We start from the raw sequence: 18,421 nt of genomic DNA, 5'->3' as shown, positions 1-18,421 counted from the left end.
CGGGGAGGCCTAGCATCAACACAGGTATCAGTGTCGTATAATCAGAGTGATGCTCAATGTGGAGTATTACTAGAGCACAATACTTGCTAAGTGGGAGTGTTGATTTGGGGTAGCGTAAGATGTGCTCTAGCCATGAAAATTGGTGGAGAGGCTAAAGCACATGAGATCTCCAAGACCCAAAAATGGTTTTGGCAGATTCTACCCGATTTAGAAGATATTAAAATAATTAATATTTTTAATTAAGTTCCTAAGTTAAACTTAGGAAAAATAAAATATTAATGGGTATTAATATAAAACAAGGTTATCATATATATTCAGTTTTTTTTTTGAACATCAATGCAATATGAAGATGTTCTGACTGCGATCAGCTCTTAGCGCTGCTCCATGCCCCAGCTCGGCCGTGTTCGGCCTTTCCAGCTCTGCGTAGACTGCGTGTGAGTCCGATCAGTCGCGGATCTGCCCAAGCGAGGCCCCTCTGGCCATGGGGGATTGACCTATCCAAGAGCACCTGTCAAGCCAGATCTAGCATCCATGGAGGTGTTGGGCACCCCCCAGGCCCCTCCTTCTCCTCTTGCGTCGACAATCACCTCAGCTGAGGCGTTCAGCCAGCTTCTGGATGGGCTACCCAAGAAGAAAAATGTAGAAGCGGCGAAATTCGTCAAGAAACTCGACGATATCCCTGAGATCTCACTTCCTCCAGAAACTCCGATACAGGTTGCGTTGTCCTTGTCTGAGCGAGCTCTCATAGGCCAGTTCACTGGTCTATGGCCATCCCCCAAAACCATAAAGAGTTGGGTCAAAAGAAACTGGTCGTCGTTGATCAAAGAAAGTGTGACCTCATACTTTCTAGGGCGAGGATTCTTCCTCTTTGAATTCACCTCCAAAGACGACAAAGATCTAATTTTCTGAAATGGTCCTTACTTTATGGGCCCCCAGGGTCTGTATTTGAACAAATGGACTCCTGACTTCGATCCAGCAGTAGACGTACCCAAAGCTGTCCCGGTATGGGTTAGGCTTCCTAACCTCCCAGTTCATTGCTGGAACTGGGACTCTTTGATGCACATCGGAAATGCCCTGGGGAAATTCATAGACCGAGCGAACAACAAGGATCAATATGACTGTGCAAGGATCTGCGTTGAGGTGGATCTGGAGGAGGGGCTCCCAGAGGCCATCAAAATCAAAGTAGGAAGTTGGACGCATGTGCAGAAGCTAGACTATGAACAACTGCCCTTCAAATGCCGGAAATGCCAGGTTTATGGGCACTTCACCAGAAACTGCCCAACGGTCAACGAAGCAGCTCAAGGGAAGGAGGCCGGCTGGAACCAAGTTAAATGAACCAAAATGTCTTCCAAGATCCAGAAGTTGGGAGGATCTAGCGGCAAAGGCCCTCAGCAGGATCCAGTCCAGCAGATCCAGCAGACCCAACCCAAGTTCACCCCAGAGAACAGGTTTGATCCTCTTAGCTCCCAACCAGAGGACTCCCATGAAGTGGTAGCTCAAAAGCCAGTGTCCCCTGACAAAGGCTCCCAACCCCCCAACTTTAAAGACACGGGAGCTACAGAAAGCTCAAAAGGAACCCCCGATATAGTCGAGGAGGAGGATCAAGATTCAGAAGATTCTGAGGAGGAAGGAGAAATAGGAGAATCCAAATCCTCTGTAAGGAGATCTACAAGAGGGCGAAAAACGGATCGGGAGAAAAGAGAGCATGAAACGTACAAAGATAAACTACAGGGCAGTCAACCAACTTTGGAGAAGTTGTTAGCAAAAAAGCCGAAGATGGTAAGTAATCAGCATCAAGGCTCCAAGGGAGCCCAGCCGAGCAAAGGTAAATAATGAAGATAATCTCCTGGAACTGTAGGGGTATGGGCAGCAAAATCAATGAAGATGCTATTCGAAATCTAATAAGAATAGAGGCCCCTAATATACTCCTCCAAGAGACTAAGATGGAGGAGCCAGATCTTCTTCAGGTAAGAAAAAAACTTTGGAAAAAGAGTGATGCAACAGTCGTCTCAGCCAGAGGAGCCTCTGGAGGGTTGGGTACTCTTTAGAATGAAAGCAGGTTTTCGTTGGTGTTAGAGGCATCAAATATCCACTGGGGCGATGTTAAAGATGCAGCATCTAACTACAAAAGAAATCTTTTGTCTTTTCAATGTTTATGTACCGGTCAATGCTGGAGAAAAAAAGATCTGCTGGGACTCCTTAAGGCAGCAAGTAGATCTGGGCAATCTGGAAAATGTCATCATAGCAGGTGACCTAAACATCACGCTGCACTCTTCTAAAAAGCGAGGAGGCTGCATTGTGTGAGACCCGGCAAGGGAATGGGTAGAGGATCTCCTCCAAGACTGGGATCTGCTAGATATCAAGCCTGTCTCAGGTAAGTTTACTTGGTCCAATAAAAGAATAGGTCCTGGCCATATTGCAGCAAGGCTGGATAGATTCTTTGTGCATAGCTCCTTTCTTTTTCTTGGTCTAGACGCTAGCATGCACATTCTTCCATGTAGCACCTCTGATCATAAGCCAATCAAACTAACCCTTCGAGCTCACACCGATCTTGGTCCCATTCCCTTCAAGTTTAGTCCTTTGTGGATCAAGGAACCCAGCTTCTTGCAGATTGTCAAAGAAAGCTGGTCCCAGCCAGTCAACGGATCTCCATTTTATATTTGGGAAGAAAAACTCAGGAGATTGAAAGCAACCCTAAAGTGCTGGGCCAAATCTCTTGCCAATCCAGCTGCTGAAAGGAAAAATATCCAAAATCAGCTTGACGCCCATCAACTGATCATGGAAGAGGCATATATGTCTAGAGAAATCTTAGAGAAAAAGGTACATCTCCAAAATCAGTATCATAAAACATTCCTGGCCGAAGAGGAAACGTGGAGGATCAAATCGCGTTGTCTCTGGCTAAAGGCAGGCGACATAAATACCTCTTTTTTTCACAAACAAGCTAAAGCCAGGAAAGGTTTCAACTCCATAACTGAAATTAAAGAAGCCGCTATCACACACAAAGACTTTGCAAGTATTAAACATGCAACCCATCAACATTTCAAATGCCTGTATAGTGAAGAGACAAACAATCACCAGAACTTTCGTTTGCTGGACGGGGTTCCCACTTCAATATCTGCCGAGATGAATCATCATCTAGAAAACAAAGTCACAATGGAAGAACTCAAAAGTGCCCTCTATACTATGGACCCAGATAAATCCCCAGGCCCTGATGGTTTTTCCGCCTCTTTTCTCCAATCCTGTTGGCACATAGTGGGGAAAGATTTATATAAAATGGTTCAAAAATCGCAGGCTTGCCAGAAATTAGGAGGAAGTACTAACTCCTCTTTCCTTGCTCTCATTCCCAAGGAAAAGGGAGCCAACTCCTTTAATAGGTTTCGCCCCATATCCCTGTGTAACATTGGCTACAAGCTGATCACAAAAATTATTGCTAACAGGTTGAAGCATATTCTTCCTAAAATCATTCCAGAGAACCAAGGAGGCTTCATCCACGGAAGGCATTTGGTGGACAACTTCATTCTAGTCCAAGAGGCAATTCTGTCAAGTCAGCAGCGCAAAGAACAAGGTATGGCTATCAAACTAGATCTAGCAAATGCCTTTGACTGAGTTAATCATAGCTTTCTTTTGAATGTTTTGAAAAAATTTGGTTTTGGGGTGAGGTTTATCAATTGGATCCAGGCTTGTATCTCGAAACCATGGATCGCTCCTTTAGTCAACGGTAGATCTGCAGGTTTCTTTAAAGCTACAAGAGGACTAAGACAGGGCTGTCCCATGTCTCCTCTGCTGTTTGTTATTCAAGCCTCAGTTCTCAGTTTCCGCCTAAACAAAAAAATGAGAGCAGGAGTTCAGGGATATCCATAGCGAGGGTGGTCCAAAACATAAACCACGCCCTATTTGCAGATGATACTCTACTTCTTGGGGCAGCTTCGATCCATTCAGCCAGAAGATTTAAATAGACGCTTGATGAGTATTGTATGGAGTCTGGAAGTAGCCTCAACAAGGGTAAGTGTCATACTTACTGTTGGAACACTTTGCCCTCACTGCTCAATAACATCACCAGATGCCTAGGATTTGCAGCCTCCTCAGAATGGACATCGTTCAAGTATCTGGGTCTACCTATTTTCCTCAAGCGCGCCTATAGCAGGGATTGGTCTCCACAGGTAGAAAAAATCAAAAGCAAACTCCAGACATGGGAAATTAATTGGCTAAATATGGCAGGCAAAACAGTTCTCATTAAATCCGTCCTTAGCAGCCTCCCGTTATACCAGTTCTTAGTGCTTCTTGCGCCCACTGGTATACTCCAGAAAATGGAGCAATATATCAGAAATTTCTTTTGGAAAGGGGGTAAACACAATGAGAGAAGATTCCCGCTGGTTAAATGGGAGACTGTCCTCAAAACTAAGATGGAGTGCGGGCTCAATTTTAAGAAGCTCCCTCTGCAGAACATAGCAATGGGATCCAAGCTCCTCTGGAGATTAATTGCGCCTAAACCGAGCTGGGCACAGACAAAACTCTGGAGAAAACACTTCAAAGGCACGAGTTTGAGATGTTTAGATGGACCTTTGCCTCAAGGAGCCTCGCCTTTCGTCAGCCTCTGCTCCAAAGCTGCCCCGTTGATTCAATCCAAAGCCTACTGGATTCCCGGAAATGGGAAAAAAATAAGCATATGGAATGATCGTATTATGGATCGTGAGCCCATAGGAGATTGCCCAAAGGTGAAAGCGTTGAAAGAATGGTTGACAGCAATTGGAAAAATAAAACTGTGGGACATATCCTCATGGAATGGAACGAAATGGGCGGGCTGGAGTCTGCCGGATCCGCCTTCAGACCTCCATCAAGAGTTCATCCACCTCCGCGAGCTTCTGAACGGGATAGCACCCACGCACATCAGCAGGAAAGATAGGCGAGGCTGGGGCAATCAGTCGGCCGGCTATTCTGTTGCCCAGGGATATGCGCACCTTGCTGCAATCCCAAACGTGCCTCCAGACCCGGCCCCGTGGAAGGCTGTCTGGGGTATCTCTTCGTTGCCAAAAATTGATATTTTTTGTTGGCTTTTATGCCATAGAAAAATTTTAACTGAGGACAAACTCCAGAGGCGTGGCTTCCACGGTCCGTCCAGGTGCTCCTTGTGCAAAGAATCTGAGGAATGTGCCACGCATCTGGTCCTCAATTGCAAGTTCTCCATACAGGTCTGGAGAGAACTGATGGACTATTGGAACCCCAGATTAGAGCTCCCTGCCTCCATAATAGATCTGTTCGCCACTTGGAAAATCTGCTATCCTGGACCCTCTCCTAAAAACAAAGTGATCAAAGCGACCTGGTTATCACTGCTTAAAATTTGCTGCTGGCAGCTATGGTTAGAGCGCAACAGCAAAATCTTCAAAAACATTCGGCATAATGCCAAGACGGTGGCGGCCAAGGTAAAAATTCAATTAAAATAATGTTTGGGAGAACAAAAAGACGACTCAAACCTTAGCCAGCTAGACAGAGATTGGGGGACCTCCTTGAACCTGCAATTCCACCAAAATATCAGAAGCATGGCTCCTCCTGAGGAATGGAAAATAAGGGGAAAAAATAGCGAGGATTTTCAAAACTGGATCCTCAAGCAAAAGGTGCACTCCCTCTTCTTCGACGGGGCAGCAAAAGGTAATCCGGGCAACGCTGGAGCAGGAGGAGTTATTAAAAACATTGAAGGTACATCGATCCTCCAGTTTGCTTGGGGTCTAGGAATCAATTCCAGCATCCAAGCTGAGGCATTTTCCCTCTACCAAGGACTCAAGCTGCTCTTGAATCTGGAAATCAAGGAGGCCAATATTTTTGGGGATTCCGAAGTGATCATAAAACTCATGGTGACTAATTCTACACCAAGGGATTTAAGATTAGCAAGGCTGATCCAAAGAATCAGAAGCATGACGAAGCTGTTCCAAAATCTGAAATACTTTCACGTGCTGAGAGACAATAACAAAGAGGCAGATCTTGAAGCCAATAAAGCTGCACATCTATCGGCCAGGGCAATGAAAAGAGATGGGGAAGAAACATGGGTCCCAATTCCTTAAATCATTTCAGCAGATATGTTTTTTTGTTTAATTCTGAAGCTGTTTGTTTGTATATTTAAACTTGGGAAAATTGCAGAAATAAGCTCAATTGCTGATCCCAAAAGGAGCTGGAAGTGGAAAGCAAACCTCATAGTTTCTCAGAAGGACAAATCCATTTGGATCGTGCCCACTCCTATTGTAATCAGAATATTGGTATTTAGACCGACCCATTAATACAATCCATAACCGTTCTTGTAAAAAATATATATATAAAACAAGGTTATAAGGTTCTAAATGACATGGATCAAGCCAAATCTAATATTATCCATTGGTTAGAGATGTAATCTCGGTTGTTGAAGGACGAACATGAAAAGTATAAGAGGAGGCTTGAGGGTCAGTTAGAGAATACACCAAAGTGATTAGTCATTTGATTTTTTAGAGCGGGGTTTGCTAAGAGAAGTCGAATCAGTGATCAATTGTAGCAAGGGGAAGTGAGTACAAGATAGAGAGGCAGAGATAGTGCTAAGAGACCAGCGCAAAAGCAGAGAGAGACAGACGTTGAGCCAGAGGGAGCCATGCAGAGGCAGAAGCGACTACGTATAGGCGAGAAGGGAATGCAACATCCACGCAGAGGTTGCAGGAGTGACGCAGAGGGTCGTAGAGGCTACGCAGAGCCTCAGAGGGCTAACGCAGAGGCCAGGAGTGTTGATGCTGAGCTTCATATTGTGCTAGAGAGGGTTTCGTGGGGCAGACTTTCCGAATATCTTCTTCCAAATAGAGATGTATTACTACCGGATTATTTTCTCTGTCGGGTGAGATATTTTGGCACCCAGTTGTACTCAAAAAGACTGCATGATATATAACCCTCAGAATTGCTGCATCGATTTTTTCAAGTTGGGTTTTTCCAAGTTGAATTTTGGTGCGAGGCAAGGTTTTGGATGCATCATTGGTTTCGTTGTTATATTATGCATTTTGTTTTTGCTTTAATTTTGGTGTCGGTGGCCTTTGTCCCACATGCTAGGCAAATAGAATGGCTGTGATATAAGTTTACCATGAGTCAATGAGCCAACTTAGTTTGTTGGATAATGGTTACTGGTATGCACGCTAGAGTTCAATGTTCGGGCTCATGGTGAAAGGCAAGTGGCTTCTGGAAAATTTTGAAAAGCTGAAGTTCCTTGGTGTAAGGCCCCTTCCCTGTTGAAAGGCAAAAGGTTACAGGTGTGAATTATAGTTTTATATTATATTAGTTTTGTACATGAAAATTGTCTTATAATATATACAATATATATGAAATTTCTATATATTACAATATCAAAATTATGCAGGTGAAGTGTTATATATTATATATATTTTGATTCCTATTGTTTTGTTTTTCCATTTAGTTTTTTATAATATATATACATAATGGGCATATATAATATAATATATACTTAACATAATATAATATATACATAACAGTATAAATTGTTAACAAAGATTACATTATATACAATATGATTTGTAATTTTTATATTACAATTAATAAATTAAATGATTAAGAATATATTTACAAGTTTATTAAGTTTTAATTAATTAAAATTATAAATTATAAAGAAAATGATTAAAATAAAAAATAATTGAATTAAGTAACATACATATAAATTTAATTAACTAATATAATTGATCTCTACATATTTTACAAATTTCTAAAATAAAAGTTTTATATATATATATATATATATATATATATATATATATATATATATATATATATATATTTACATGATTTATGCCCTTATTTTGATGTAGGTACGCGCCAAATCAAGCAGTAGAAGGGGACCAAGCAACAATCGATCATGCAAGACCTTAGGCTGCAACATGAAGTGATGTGGCAATTGATGTGGAGAAGACATTGATCGAGCAAAAACAAAAGCAAGACATAATGTGATGTGGCAACCGAAGGTGCTACATTGCCTTCTCAAGGCCACTGAAAGAACATCGTCATGAATGTGAAGGATGGAGAAGAGAGAAAAACAATCCAGCAAGCAACATGAAAATCATAATGACCATTACGAAGGATATGTCAAAAGTTCAAAAGGAAAGTGATAAAGACCAAAGGAATCACAAGTCATCACAATGTCAAAGAAGGGAGATTTACAAAACTAGAGGGTTCCCATATTTTGTGTAAAAATATTATGGGGGGTTGTGGCCACAACATAACCTCACCCCTGAGAGAGAACCTCTAGGAGTTAGGTGCTATGTACACCCCTTTTATAAACATAGGTTAATTGAGGGGATTTGAACCTCGAACCTCAGAGTTTACATAATACTTAATAACATAGTCATTGCCAATAAAGTTTCCCTTAGCTGTAAAATTTTCCAATCTACATAAGTATTATTTGAATGTATAGATTAACATAAATTTATAGCATTTTTTTCCTTAACAAAATTGGGCAAACAACATGACATACGTTCACTTCAAAGTTTGTGGAGTTTTTCAAATTCTTCGGCATTTGAATCTCCTCTTCACCATCCACATCATAAAGCTATGATACCACTATGATGATGATGCATTCTTATATAAAGCGTTAATTAATCAAGTTAAATAAAATTTACATTATTCATACAAGAGCTTACAAACTCAACATGACTCTCACATAAGAAGAAGATCGCATAAATAAGCTCATCTTTCTAGTTTCCTACACTAAATTTGATATGGACATTTTAATGCATAATCATGTGAATATGACAAGTCTTCATGTATAATAAATGATGAATCTATATACTCTTCTAATTATTTATCTTAAGAGATTAGATGTATCATGTAATTTAAAAATATTTATTTTAGAAGACTAAGTATATATCTACTACATAAACTATAATCCTAGACTAAGTTCTTTAGGATCCTTATGTCTAACGACACTATGATGGATAAAAAAGATTGAGATGCTAATCTCTCAGTGCATAAAAAATTGCTATTAAAATATCATATATATATATATATATATATATATATATATATATGGCCTAACAAGACACCAAATTGATGTATGAGACCCTTGTTTATGGGACAAAGGTCCCCCTCCATACAATTATTTGATTACTTAAATCTATATATTGTAGATTTATACTATTTTTTTAATATTAATTTGGAATAACTTATTTCATATGCCATATCACTTTTAAACATGGACATTAAACATCGCTCTCATACTGAATTGTAAAATGCACTTGCTTTAAGTCAATCAAAATATACCCTTAAAAATGTCAAGATATTTCAAAACCTTGAGATATTTTAGTTTGGGTTATAGGGTATACCCTTAGAAATGTCAAAATACTTTTGAAACGTCGAGATATTTTGGTTTGAGTTATATGGTTCCTTGTATGCAAAGTTGTTGCAATTATTATAACTTTCATAACTATGTTTGTTATTCAGAAAGATGAATAAAATTTGTATTCTTAAATTAGTCAATGTGTTATTTTGAGATTTAAATTTAAATTTAAATTTCTTTTATAAATACAATGTACATGAATGAATAATTAAGTAACTTTACTATGATAATTAAGTCTATATTACATTTATGATAGAAAATATTATTTTATTTTATTATAGTATATTTAGTTATTTAAATATATTAGTTGTAAATTAAATATAGCAGTGTTAAATTTGGTTTTAATCTTTATAATAATTTATTTGATGTAAATGTTACTATATTTCTTTTCAATTCATGAAAGTGAATGTCTATCATAACTTACTTTTCTATATTAAAAAAATCCATTACTTAAATCAGATTCTATAATATATAATTTTGCATCAATTAAAATGAATAATGACAAAGTACTACTTCATTTAAACAAATAAAAAATTAAAAATATAAAACATATTGTATTAAATATTAGTTAAGTTATGTGTGTGTTAAAAACATTGGATAGTCATAGTTCAAAATTAATTAAAAGAAATAAATTTGTCAATTTATTATCAGGATGTGTTTGTTTGCGCATATATGACTTTTTTTTTTTTAAATTGAGTGGAGAGATGCTCTCCAACCCTATTATGGTAGAGATATTGTAATGTTTAACGCTTTGTCTTGTTAAAAAGAAAATAAATATGCATTTTATTTTATTCTATTTTTATTTATTTTCACTAAGTGAAAACGTTAAACATTACAAACATTAGATAAATATGATTCAAAATTAATTTAAAAAATGTTAATCGACATCTTCATCAGGTCAGGGAATTGAACCAGCGACTTCACATTAAGGAGTGTCTTAACAAAGCACCTGACAAGACCCCGTGGACAATAAATATATAAATTTAAAATAAATAACAAAATATTATATAAATCATATATTAATTAAAAATTAGATTTTAGATGGAAAATATCCAACAACTTGTATCCTTTCACCGCATAGTCATATCCAACAAAGACATAACATTTTTCTTCTGGGTCTAACTTAGAACATTGATTATTTGGAATAAGAGCATAGGTATCACAGCCAAGAATTCTTAAATGTGAAAAATCAAAAGACTTACCCAACCAAACTTCTTCAGGAATCTTACAATTAATGGCAACTAAACGTGATATGTTTACCAAATAATAAGCAGTAGATATTGCTTCTGCCCACAACTCCTTTTGCAGGTTATCATTATTAATAATGCTTCTGGATCTTTCCATAAGAGTCTAATTCATACATTTAGCAATGTCATTTTGCTAAGGAGTATAAACAACAGTTTTATGTATAGCAATCCCTTCATCCTTGCAATATTGTTCAAATTCTAAGTAAATTCACCGTCATTGTCAATTCTTAAACATTTAATTGATTTGCCTATTTTCTTTTCAACCATAGCTTTAAACTATTTAAAGACATTAAATACATCAACTCTTCTTTTTACATATAGACCCAGACTTTCCTCGAGTAATCATTAATAAATGTTACGAAGTAAGATGCACCTCCATAAGATAATGTAGGAGATGGTCCCCAAAGATCATAATGAATATAGTCCAAAATTCCTTTACTATTATGACTTACGGTTTTAAATTTCTATTTACATTTTTTTCCATATACACAATGTTTGCAGAATTCCAAACTCAACGATTTCAAATTTGGAAGCAATTTGTGATTCACCAGTACCTGAAGGCCTTTTTCGCTCATGTGGCCTAACCACTGATGCCATAGGTGAGTATCTTCTTATTCCTTCTTAGATACATTTGTTGCCTCATTGACCTGAGTACTTCCTTTAAGTCATAAAGATTTCCGATATTTTCTTCCTTCATAACAACTAGAGCCCCGTTTGAAACTTTTAGCACTCCACCTTGACCTGTAAACTTATAACCTTCCGAGTCCAATACTCCCAAATAAATCAAATTCTTTTTCAACTCAGGTACATGTCTATAATTAGTTAATGTTCTAACTATATCATCATACATTTTAATTATGACATTTCCCATCCCAACAGTCTGACAAGATACATTATTACCCATAAATAAAAAACTACCATTTACAACTCGATATGAAGTGAACCAAATTCTGTGTGGAATCATGTGATGAGAAGCCCCAAAATATAGAAACCAATTTTCATAATGATGAGAAACATTGCAAATAGGCATAGATTTATCTACCATACCTAATTCAACAGATAAAACTTCATCAATCATACCTGACTCAACTTGATTTGCTTCCTTCTTTGGGTTTTCAACAGAAACCTTACTTTTCCAACAATATTTATTGAGACGTACTATTTTTTTGCAGTACCAGCATTTGGCTTTACACTTTTTGCCTTTTGACTTTCATATGGAATAACTTCTTGCTTTCCGTCCTCTTTCCTTGGACCAATCTTTGGCTACCATGGCTTCTGGCGCGGAAGTTTCAATGTTGTACTTCCTTCGTAATTCTTCAGATAATAGAGCTCCCACAACATAATCAAATTCTAAAGATTCGGTTGTGCTCAAACTTATAGAAGCCACAAAATGATCCCAAGACTCGGGTAAGGAACACAACAAGGTAATAAATTTATCTTCTTCCTCAAATTTAACATCCATATCTGACAACTGGAAAATAATTGTATTAAATATATTTAAGTGTTATGTAATTTTAGTACCCTCCTTCATCTGAAGGCTATACAATTGCCTCTTCAAATAAATTTTATTGGTTAAATATTTGGTCATATACAGTGTTTCCAACTTCCCCCACAAACCTGCTATTAAGGTTTCTTCAACAACGTTGAAGAGAACTTCATCTGCAAGGCACAATCGGATGGTACTGAGATCTCGAACATCCAAGTCTTCCCAATCGAAATTTGTCATGCCAACAAGCTTTCTTCTAACCCCATCTAAAGATTTGTGCAACCCTTGTTGCACCACCAAATTCTGTACCTTCAGTTTCCACAATGCAAAATTGTTCTTACCAGTGAAATTCTCCACCTCAAAATTAGCATTAGTCATTTTAGCCATTTTCTTCCTACACGGGCTCTTTCAAATAATTTTATTAATGACAAAATTTTGTTGAGTCCTCCAACTAAGGTTTTCCCTTTTTAATTTTGCCTTTAACGAGGATTTTTCTCATTTTCTTTCTTCTGGTTTCTTTCACTAAGGTTTCTCTTTTTAATAACATATTCCATTTTTTAAAAAAAACTTCAAACCCCCTACTCAATTTTTCTTTCAAGAAACCAAAAATTTAAGAATCTTCTGAGATAATTTTTCAAAACCCTACTTTTATTTAGAAAACCCAACTTAATTCTTCAGAATTGAAAGTTCTTCAACAAGCAATTTTTTTTTTTGCTACAAAAAAAAAAATAGTTGGGCTAATGAATTGCTTCTGCCGATTTCACCAATTCATGATTCCTTTAGCTTTGGCTGCTACAACCTTTAATGGATGGTGGCTCATACGGCTCCCAATTAATACAGCTCCTTCAAACAATGACTTTCCTTGGAGGTTGGTAGCTCAATCAAAGCAGACAACTCCCAAATTCCTTTAGCACTTGGTTGCAACGCCGTTTTTTTGCACCAGACTACTCCTCAAGAGATTAATCACACCAAATTAATCAAGTCAACACTCCTCGACAATATTTGGTGGTGGAGATGGCTTGATTGGTTGCTTTCTTTTTGCAGATTTCTTTCAGCGGTGACTTCGCTTACTCGTTCGGACACCAAATAAATTCTAACGACCCTTGCCAGACTTTTGAAACTTCACCTCATGGGCTAGACTTCAACAAGAGTAGGAAAAATGACATTGCATGAAACTTAAAAAAAAATTTCCCTTGCCTTGGCTCGTTATGTTTTGAACTCTACTCAGCTCGTCTTGTTTGAGACTCCTTTTTAAATCGGCGGCTCTACTTTTTTCAATGACGACTCCCAATCGATGTCTAGCTAAACAAGGTGGATTCTTATTGTCTGCAAACTCTTTCGGTTTGCAGTCTGCATTTCATTTTTCAGTCAGTATTTGTGGTGAGAGAATTATACAACTCTTGCTTTAGACTTCAAATTTTTCTTTACAACTGCCTCACGACCCTCACAACTTTAAACTCTGATACCACTTGTTGGTATTTTGAGCCCATTAACATTTAAACAAGAAATAAATGCACAAGAAATTCGAAATTGAATCACACAAGAAAACACAAAGAAATTATTTCGTAAAATCCTGATAGTGTGTCAAGAAAACCTCCACGGGGCAAGCGATTGGGATTCTTATTGCTCCAGGTCAAAAGTGACTCTCCAGAATAGCATGATGTCGTCAACAAATTGCTGGTGTGTGATCGGTAGATCATTCCCCCAAATCCGGAGCCCTTTGATTTTCCTTTCCTGCAATTCTTTTTAATATATCTCCCCAACCCTTCCGCCGCTATGATGAAAAGGAAGGGAGATAGAGGATCCCCCTGCCTTAATCCTCTAGAGGCATTGAAGGTGGTGGTTGGCATACCATTTAAGAGAATGGAAAAATTCAGGGTGGAGATCATATCCGAGACCCAAGCAATCCATCTGTTATAGAAACCAAAGGCAACTAGCACTGATTTAAGGTATTCCCAATTCAGACGATCGTACGCCTTAGAGAGGTCTAGTTTGATCATCATCCCTGTTTCTTTTTTGGATTTCAGAGAGTGCACCACTTCTTGTGATGCTATCAAACCATCAAGAATTTGACGACCTTCCACAAATCTTGTTTTTTCAGGGGAAATAATACTGGAAAGGATGGGCTTAAGTCTTTTGGCCATAAGGGTTGCAATAATTTTATAGATCACATTACAAAGGGCAATAGTTCTAAAACCTTGGGGATCTTTAGACTTAGCAGTTTTAGGAATAAGTGACAGAATAATAGAGTTAAAGTTGGGACATACCTTCTGGTTTCTTCGATATTCTTCAACCACATCCAGAATGTCTTGCCCCAAGAATTTCCAGCCCGCTTGATAGAATTCTGCAGTGAAACCATCTGGTCCTGGAGCTTTATTCTTCTTCATCCCTTTCACGATCTCTTCAACTTCCTCCATGGTAGCTGCCCTCATAAGAGCTAGGTTTTGATCTCTGGTAATCATGCTGGGAATCTCATTGCATATTCTCCCAATAGCTTCTCGTCGATCCTCTTGGGGTTCCGTGAGGAGGTTTTTAAAGTGGCTGACCAATGTATGTTCCATCTCTTCATGCTGAGTTAGGCGAGTTCCTTCTGCGTTCTTTATAGAGAAGATTTTATTTCTCTGTCTCTGCTGAATCATAGCCTGATGGAAGAACTTTGTATTCCTCTCTCCCTCTTTTAACCAATTCACTCTTGATTTTTGTTTCCATAGAATCTCTTCCTGTTTCCTTCTTTCTTCAATTTGACTTATCAGAACCCCTTCCTCTCTAGCTAGATCCTCGCTTCTACCTGTTGTTATGATTTCTTGTTGGATTCTCCTCATTCTCTGGGCTAATTGCTGCTGATCCTTAAAGATATTCCCGAATTCCTCTTTGTTCCATTTTTTTATTTTCTCTTTTATTTCCTTTAATTTCAATTGGAAGGTCTGCATTCTGCTCCTTCCCCTCTGCTGACTTTGTCTCCACCATTCCTCTACTTTCGTCATGAACTTCTGGTCTCTGAGCCAGAAGGCCTCAAACCTGAAAGGGCGCTTATTGGGGCTAGCTTTGAGGTCAATTTCGAGTTTGATCGGCTAGTGGTCAGAACCCATTCCCGGGAGGATCATGGCCTCAATGAAAATATCCCGGTTTATTACCTGTTCTGATATAAGGAATCTATCTAACCGCGAGGCGATTTGGTGGGTGCCTCCTCTTCTGTTGTTCCATGTGTGTGTCCCATTTATCGTTGGGATATCCACCAATCTTTGTTCATTGATCATATCCCCAAAAGCTTCCATATCCATATCCGACCTTCTGAGACCTCCTCTTTTTTCACTTAGTGATGTGATCATGTTGAAGTCACCTCCTACAATCCATGGATTTTCTGGGAAGAGACTCCGTGTTTTTTCCAAGTTCTGAAGGAAAATCCTGTGTTCTCTGGGTATAGGTGGTCCATACACTCCTGTGAGGAGAACCCATTCCTTGGATCCAATGTTCCTAAATTTCCCGGATAGAATTCTAGGTAAACTTACCCAGTCTTCAAATTGAACCTCCTCTGGGTTCCAGAGTATTGCCAAGCCCCCAGCACTTCCTATGGCATCCTGGCCTATTATCTTGTAATGCGGTTTAAACTTGTCCATAATGTCTTTCAATTTCTGTTCACTGATCTTCGTTTCCTGGATTATCATTATATTAGGTTTATCTCTCCTAAGTCTCTCCTTCAGGTATCTTTGTTTCCCCTTACTGTTCAGTCCTCTAATATTCCAAGTTGTAATTATCATTTCAACAATTTGAGGGGTTGTTGGAATACCTCTAACAGAGGTACGACTCTTCCCAAATTCACCAACATTTCGCCTACCATTTGAATGGATTCGCTCATGGATCTTCTTCCCTGTTTTCTTCCCCCTTTCCCTGTATTACCTGTTTCTGTGTTTTGTCCCCCTTGCGATCCTAGGTGTTCTGGTTGACTAACTATGATTGCCCCTCATTTCTCCTTGTAACGTTGGAACATGTCTTTGTATAGTTGTTTCTGATCTTCTGGGATGAACCTCTCATCCAGATGTCTCCATTCTTGTAGTAGTCTCTTCATGACCTGTTCTTATTCACTACCTTTGTCTTTCTAGGGGTCTATCTCCATTTGGATCTACTCTTGTTGGGATTCTATCCTTTCTCCTTCCTTTTCCAGCCCTGTCTTGGCTTGTGCCTTACTTTTCCCTTTGTCTATCTTTATAGGTTCTGTTGCTTCTTCACCACTGTCCTCGTCGACTTCTTCCATTTCCTCTTCTTGTAGAGCCGCAAACTTATTTTGATTTACCTGAGTTGATTCCTTGGAAGGTGGTTTAAGATTTGTCGATCCTTTTTTGAGGTTTTTTCCGGCGATGCACTTCTGTAAAACCATCATCTCCATCCTTGCCTGATTCTTCCTCCTTCCTCGATTCTTCCTCCTTCCTAGTGTCCGGTGATGCCCCCGCTGCATTCAAGGGGCAGGATCTGAAGAGGTGACCGTATTCGTGACATCTTCTGCAGTGAAATGGAATGTGCTCGTAATCCACTGGTTGCTGCCATACCTCATCATGATACTCCACCTCAATACAGTCAGGAAGCGGTTCTGTGATATTCATGTAAATGCAAATCCTTGCATAGGATGTATATCTGCCTTTCCTGGTGGTGTCTGCTACTTTGACAAAGGTCCCAATTGAGTTCCCAATACCTTCCAGGATTTCTGGATCCCAAAACTCAATTGGGAGTCTGAACAGTTGGACCCATATTGGTGCCGCTAACATTCTCTCCTTATCTGGGTTGTAGCACTCTTCCCAGTGCCTCATAAAGAGACCTGCATTGTTGAAGAAATAGGGTCCATTTTCGAAAACCCTCTCCTTATCTTCCAGGTTAGAGAAAATGACCGAGAAGAAGCCCTTAGCGCCTAATTTTAGGTCAATATGTCCTTTAGGTTGCCATCTCTGTTGTATCCATTTTGCCAGTTCTCTCTCTGACGGCCACGACCCTACAAACTTGTAGATCAGAGCATGGTCTTTCATATATCCTCTGTATTCTTCTAGTTTGTTATTTGAGACTACAAACCTGGGTTTTTCGTTGCCCGAGGCAAACATTTGTTTCCCAGCCCAGCTTTCCATCGAGCCCCCATGACTAACGTGTCCTTACTTCGTTTCCCTGCGAATCTGGTCATTCCATTCCTGCTTGCCTCACCTGCCGTTACGTTTTTGTAGGAGGGGATCGCTCCCCACCCCCATCCGGTTCTATCATTTCTTTGTCAGCCCAGCCTGAGGCCTGTCCTCCTACCCCAACGGCCCGTGACTCTTCCTTGTCCTGATCTGGTGCAGGTGGCTACAGACTTTACCTGCGCCCTGCCCAAATCTCAGGTCTGCCAGAGGCAAACCCTACGGTAAACCCTAACCCTATCTGCTGAACATCATCGCTTCCCTCCGTCACCACCAACACCTCGACCGATTTCATTTTTTTATAATAGAAAATATTATTTTATTTTATTTTAGTATATTTAGTTAATTAAATATATTAGTTGAAAATTAAATATAGCATTGTTAAATTTGGTTTTAATGTTTATAATAATTTATTTGATCTAAATATTACTATATTGCTTTTCAATTCATGAAAGTGAATGTCTATCATAACTTACTTTTCTATATTAAAAAAATCCATTACTTAAATCAGATTTTGTAATATATAATTTTGCATCAATTAAAATGAATAATGACAAAGTAATACTTCATTTAAACAAATAAAGAATTAAAAATATAAAACATATTGTATCAAATATTAGTTAAGTTATGTGTTTGTTAAAAACATTGGATAGTCATAGTTCAAAATTAATTAAAAGAAATAAATTTGTTAATTTATTATCAAGATGTGTTTGTTTGTACATATATGACTTTTTTTTTTAAATTGAGTGGAGAGATGCTCTCCAGCCCCATTATGGTAGAGATATTGTAATGTTTAACACTTTGTCTTGTTCAAAATAACATAAATATGTATTTTATTTTATTTTTATTTTTATTTTTTTCACTAAGTGAAAACGTTAAACATTACAAACATTAGATAAATATGGTTCAAAATTAATTAAAAAAAAATTAATCTACATCTTCATCATGTTAGGGAATTGAACCGGTGACTTCACATTAAGGAGTGCCTTAACAAAGCACCTGACAAGATCTCGTGGACAATAAATATATAAATTTAAAATAAATAACAAAATATTATATAAATCATATGTTAATTAAAAATTATGATTTTAAATGAAAAATATCCAACAACCTGTATCCTTTCACTGCATAGTCATATCCAACAAAGACATAACATTTTTCTTCTGGGTCTAACTTAGAACATTGA

The 18,421-nt window shown here is 38.2% G+C and overlaps 1 protein-coding gene across 1 annotated transcript; it reads right to left on the bottom strand.

Annotated features, from left to right (window-relative positions):
- Positions 1-16,395: 16,395 nt before the first annotated feature.
- On the bottom strand, positions 16,396-17,190 carry LOC149187637 (uncharacterized). Its single transcript, XM_089409722.1, has one exon. It carries the CDS (start codon positions 17,188-17,190, stop codon positions 16,396-16,398), a length of 795 nt encoding a protein of 264 aa, XP_089265848.1.
- Positions 17,191-18,421: the final 1,231 nt, after the last annotated feature.

This window comes from Pinus tabuliformis, chromosome 3_1 (genome assembly GCF_031772625.1).
Source record: "Pinus tabuliformis cultivar Carrire ecotype Pingquan chromosome 3_1, CPIR1, whole genome shotgun sequence".
In the NCBI taxonomy this organism is placed as follows: Eukaryota; Viridiplantae; Streptophyta; class Pinopsida; order Pinales; family Pinaceae; genus Pinus; species Pinus tabuliformis.
This window is presented reverse-complemented; position numbering and strand designations above follow the sequence as displayed.

What these genes read in the sequence shown, in the direction of transcription:
- LOC149187637 (XM_089409722.1), bottom strand. Translation starts at nt 17,190, where the DNA reads ATGGAAAGCTGGGCTGGGAAACAAATGTTTGCCTCGGGCAACGAAAAA.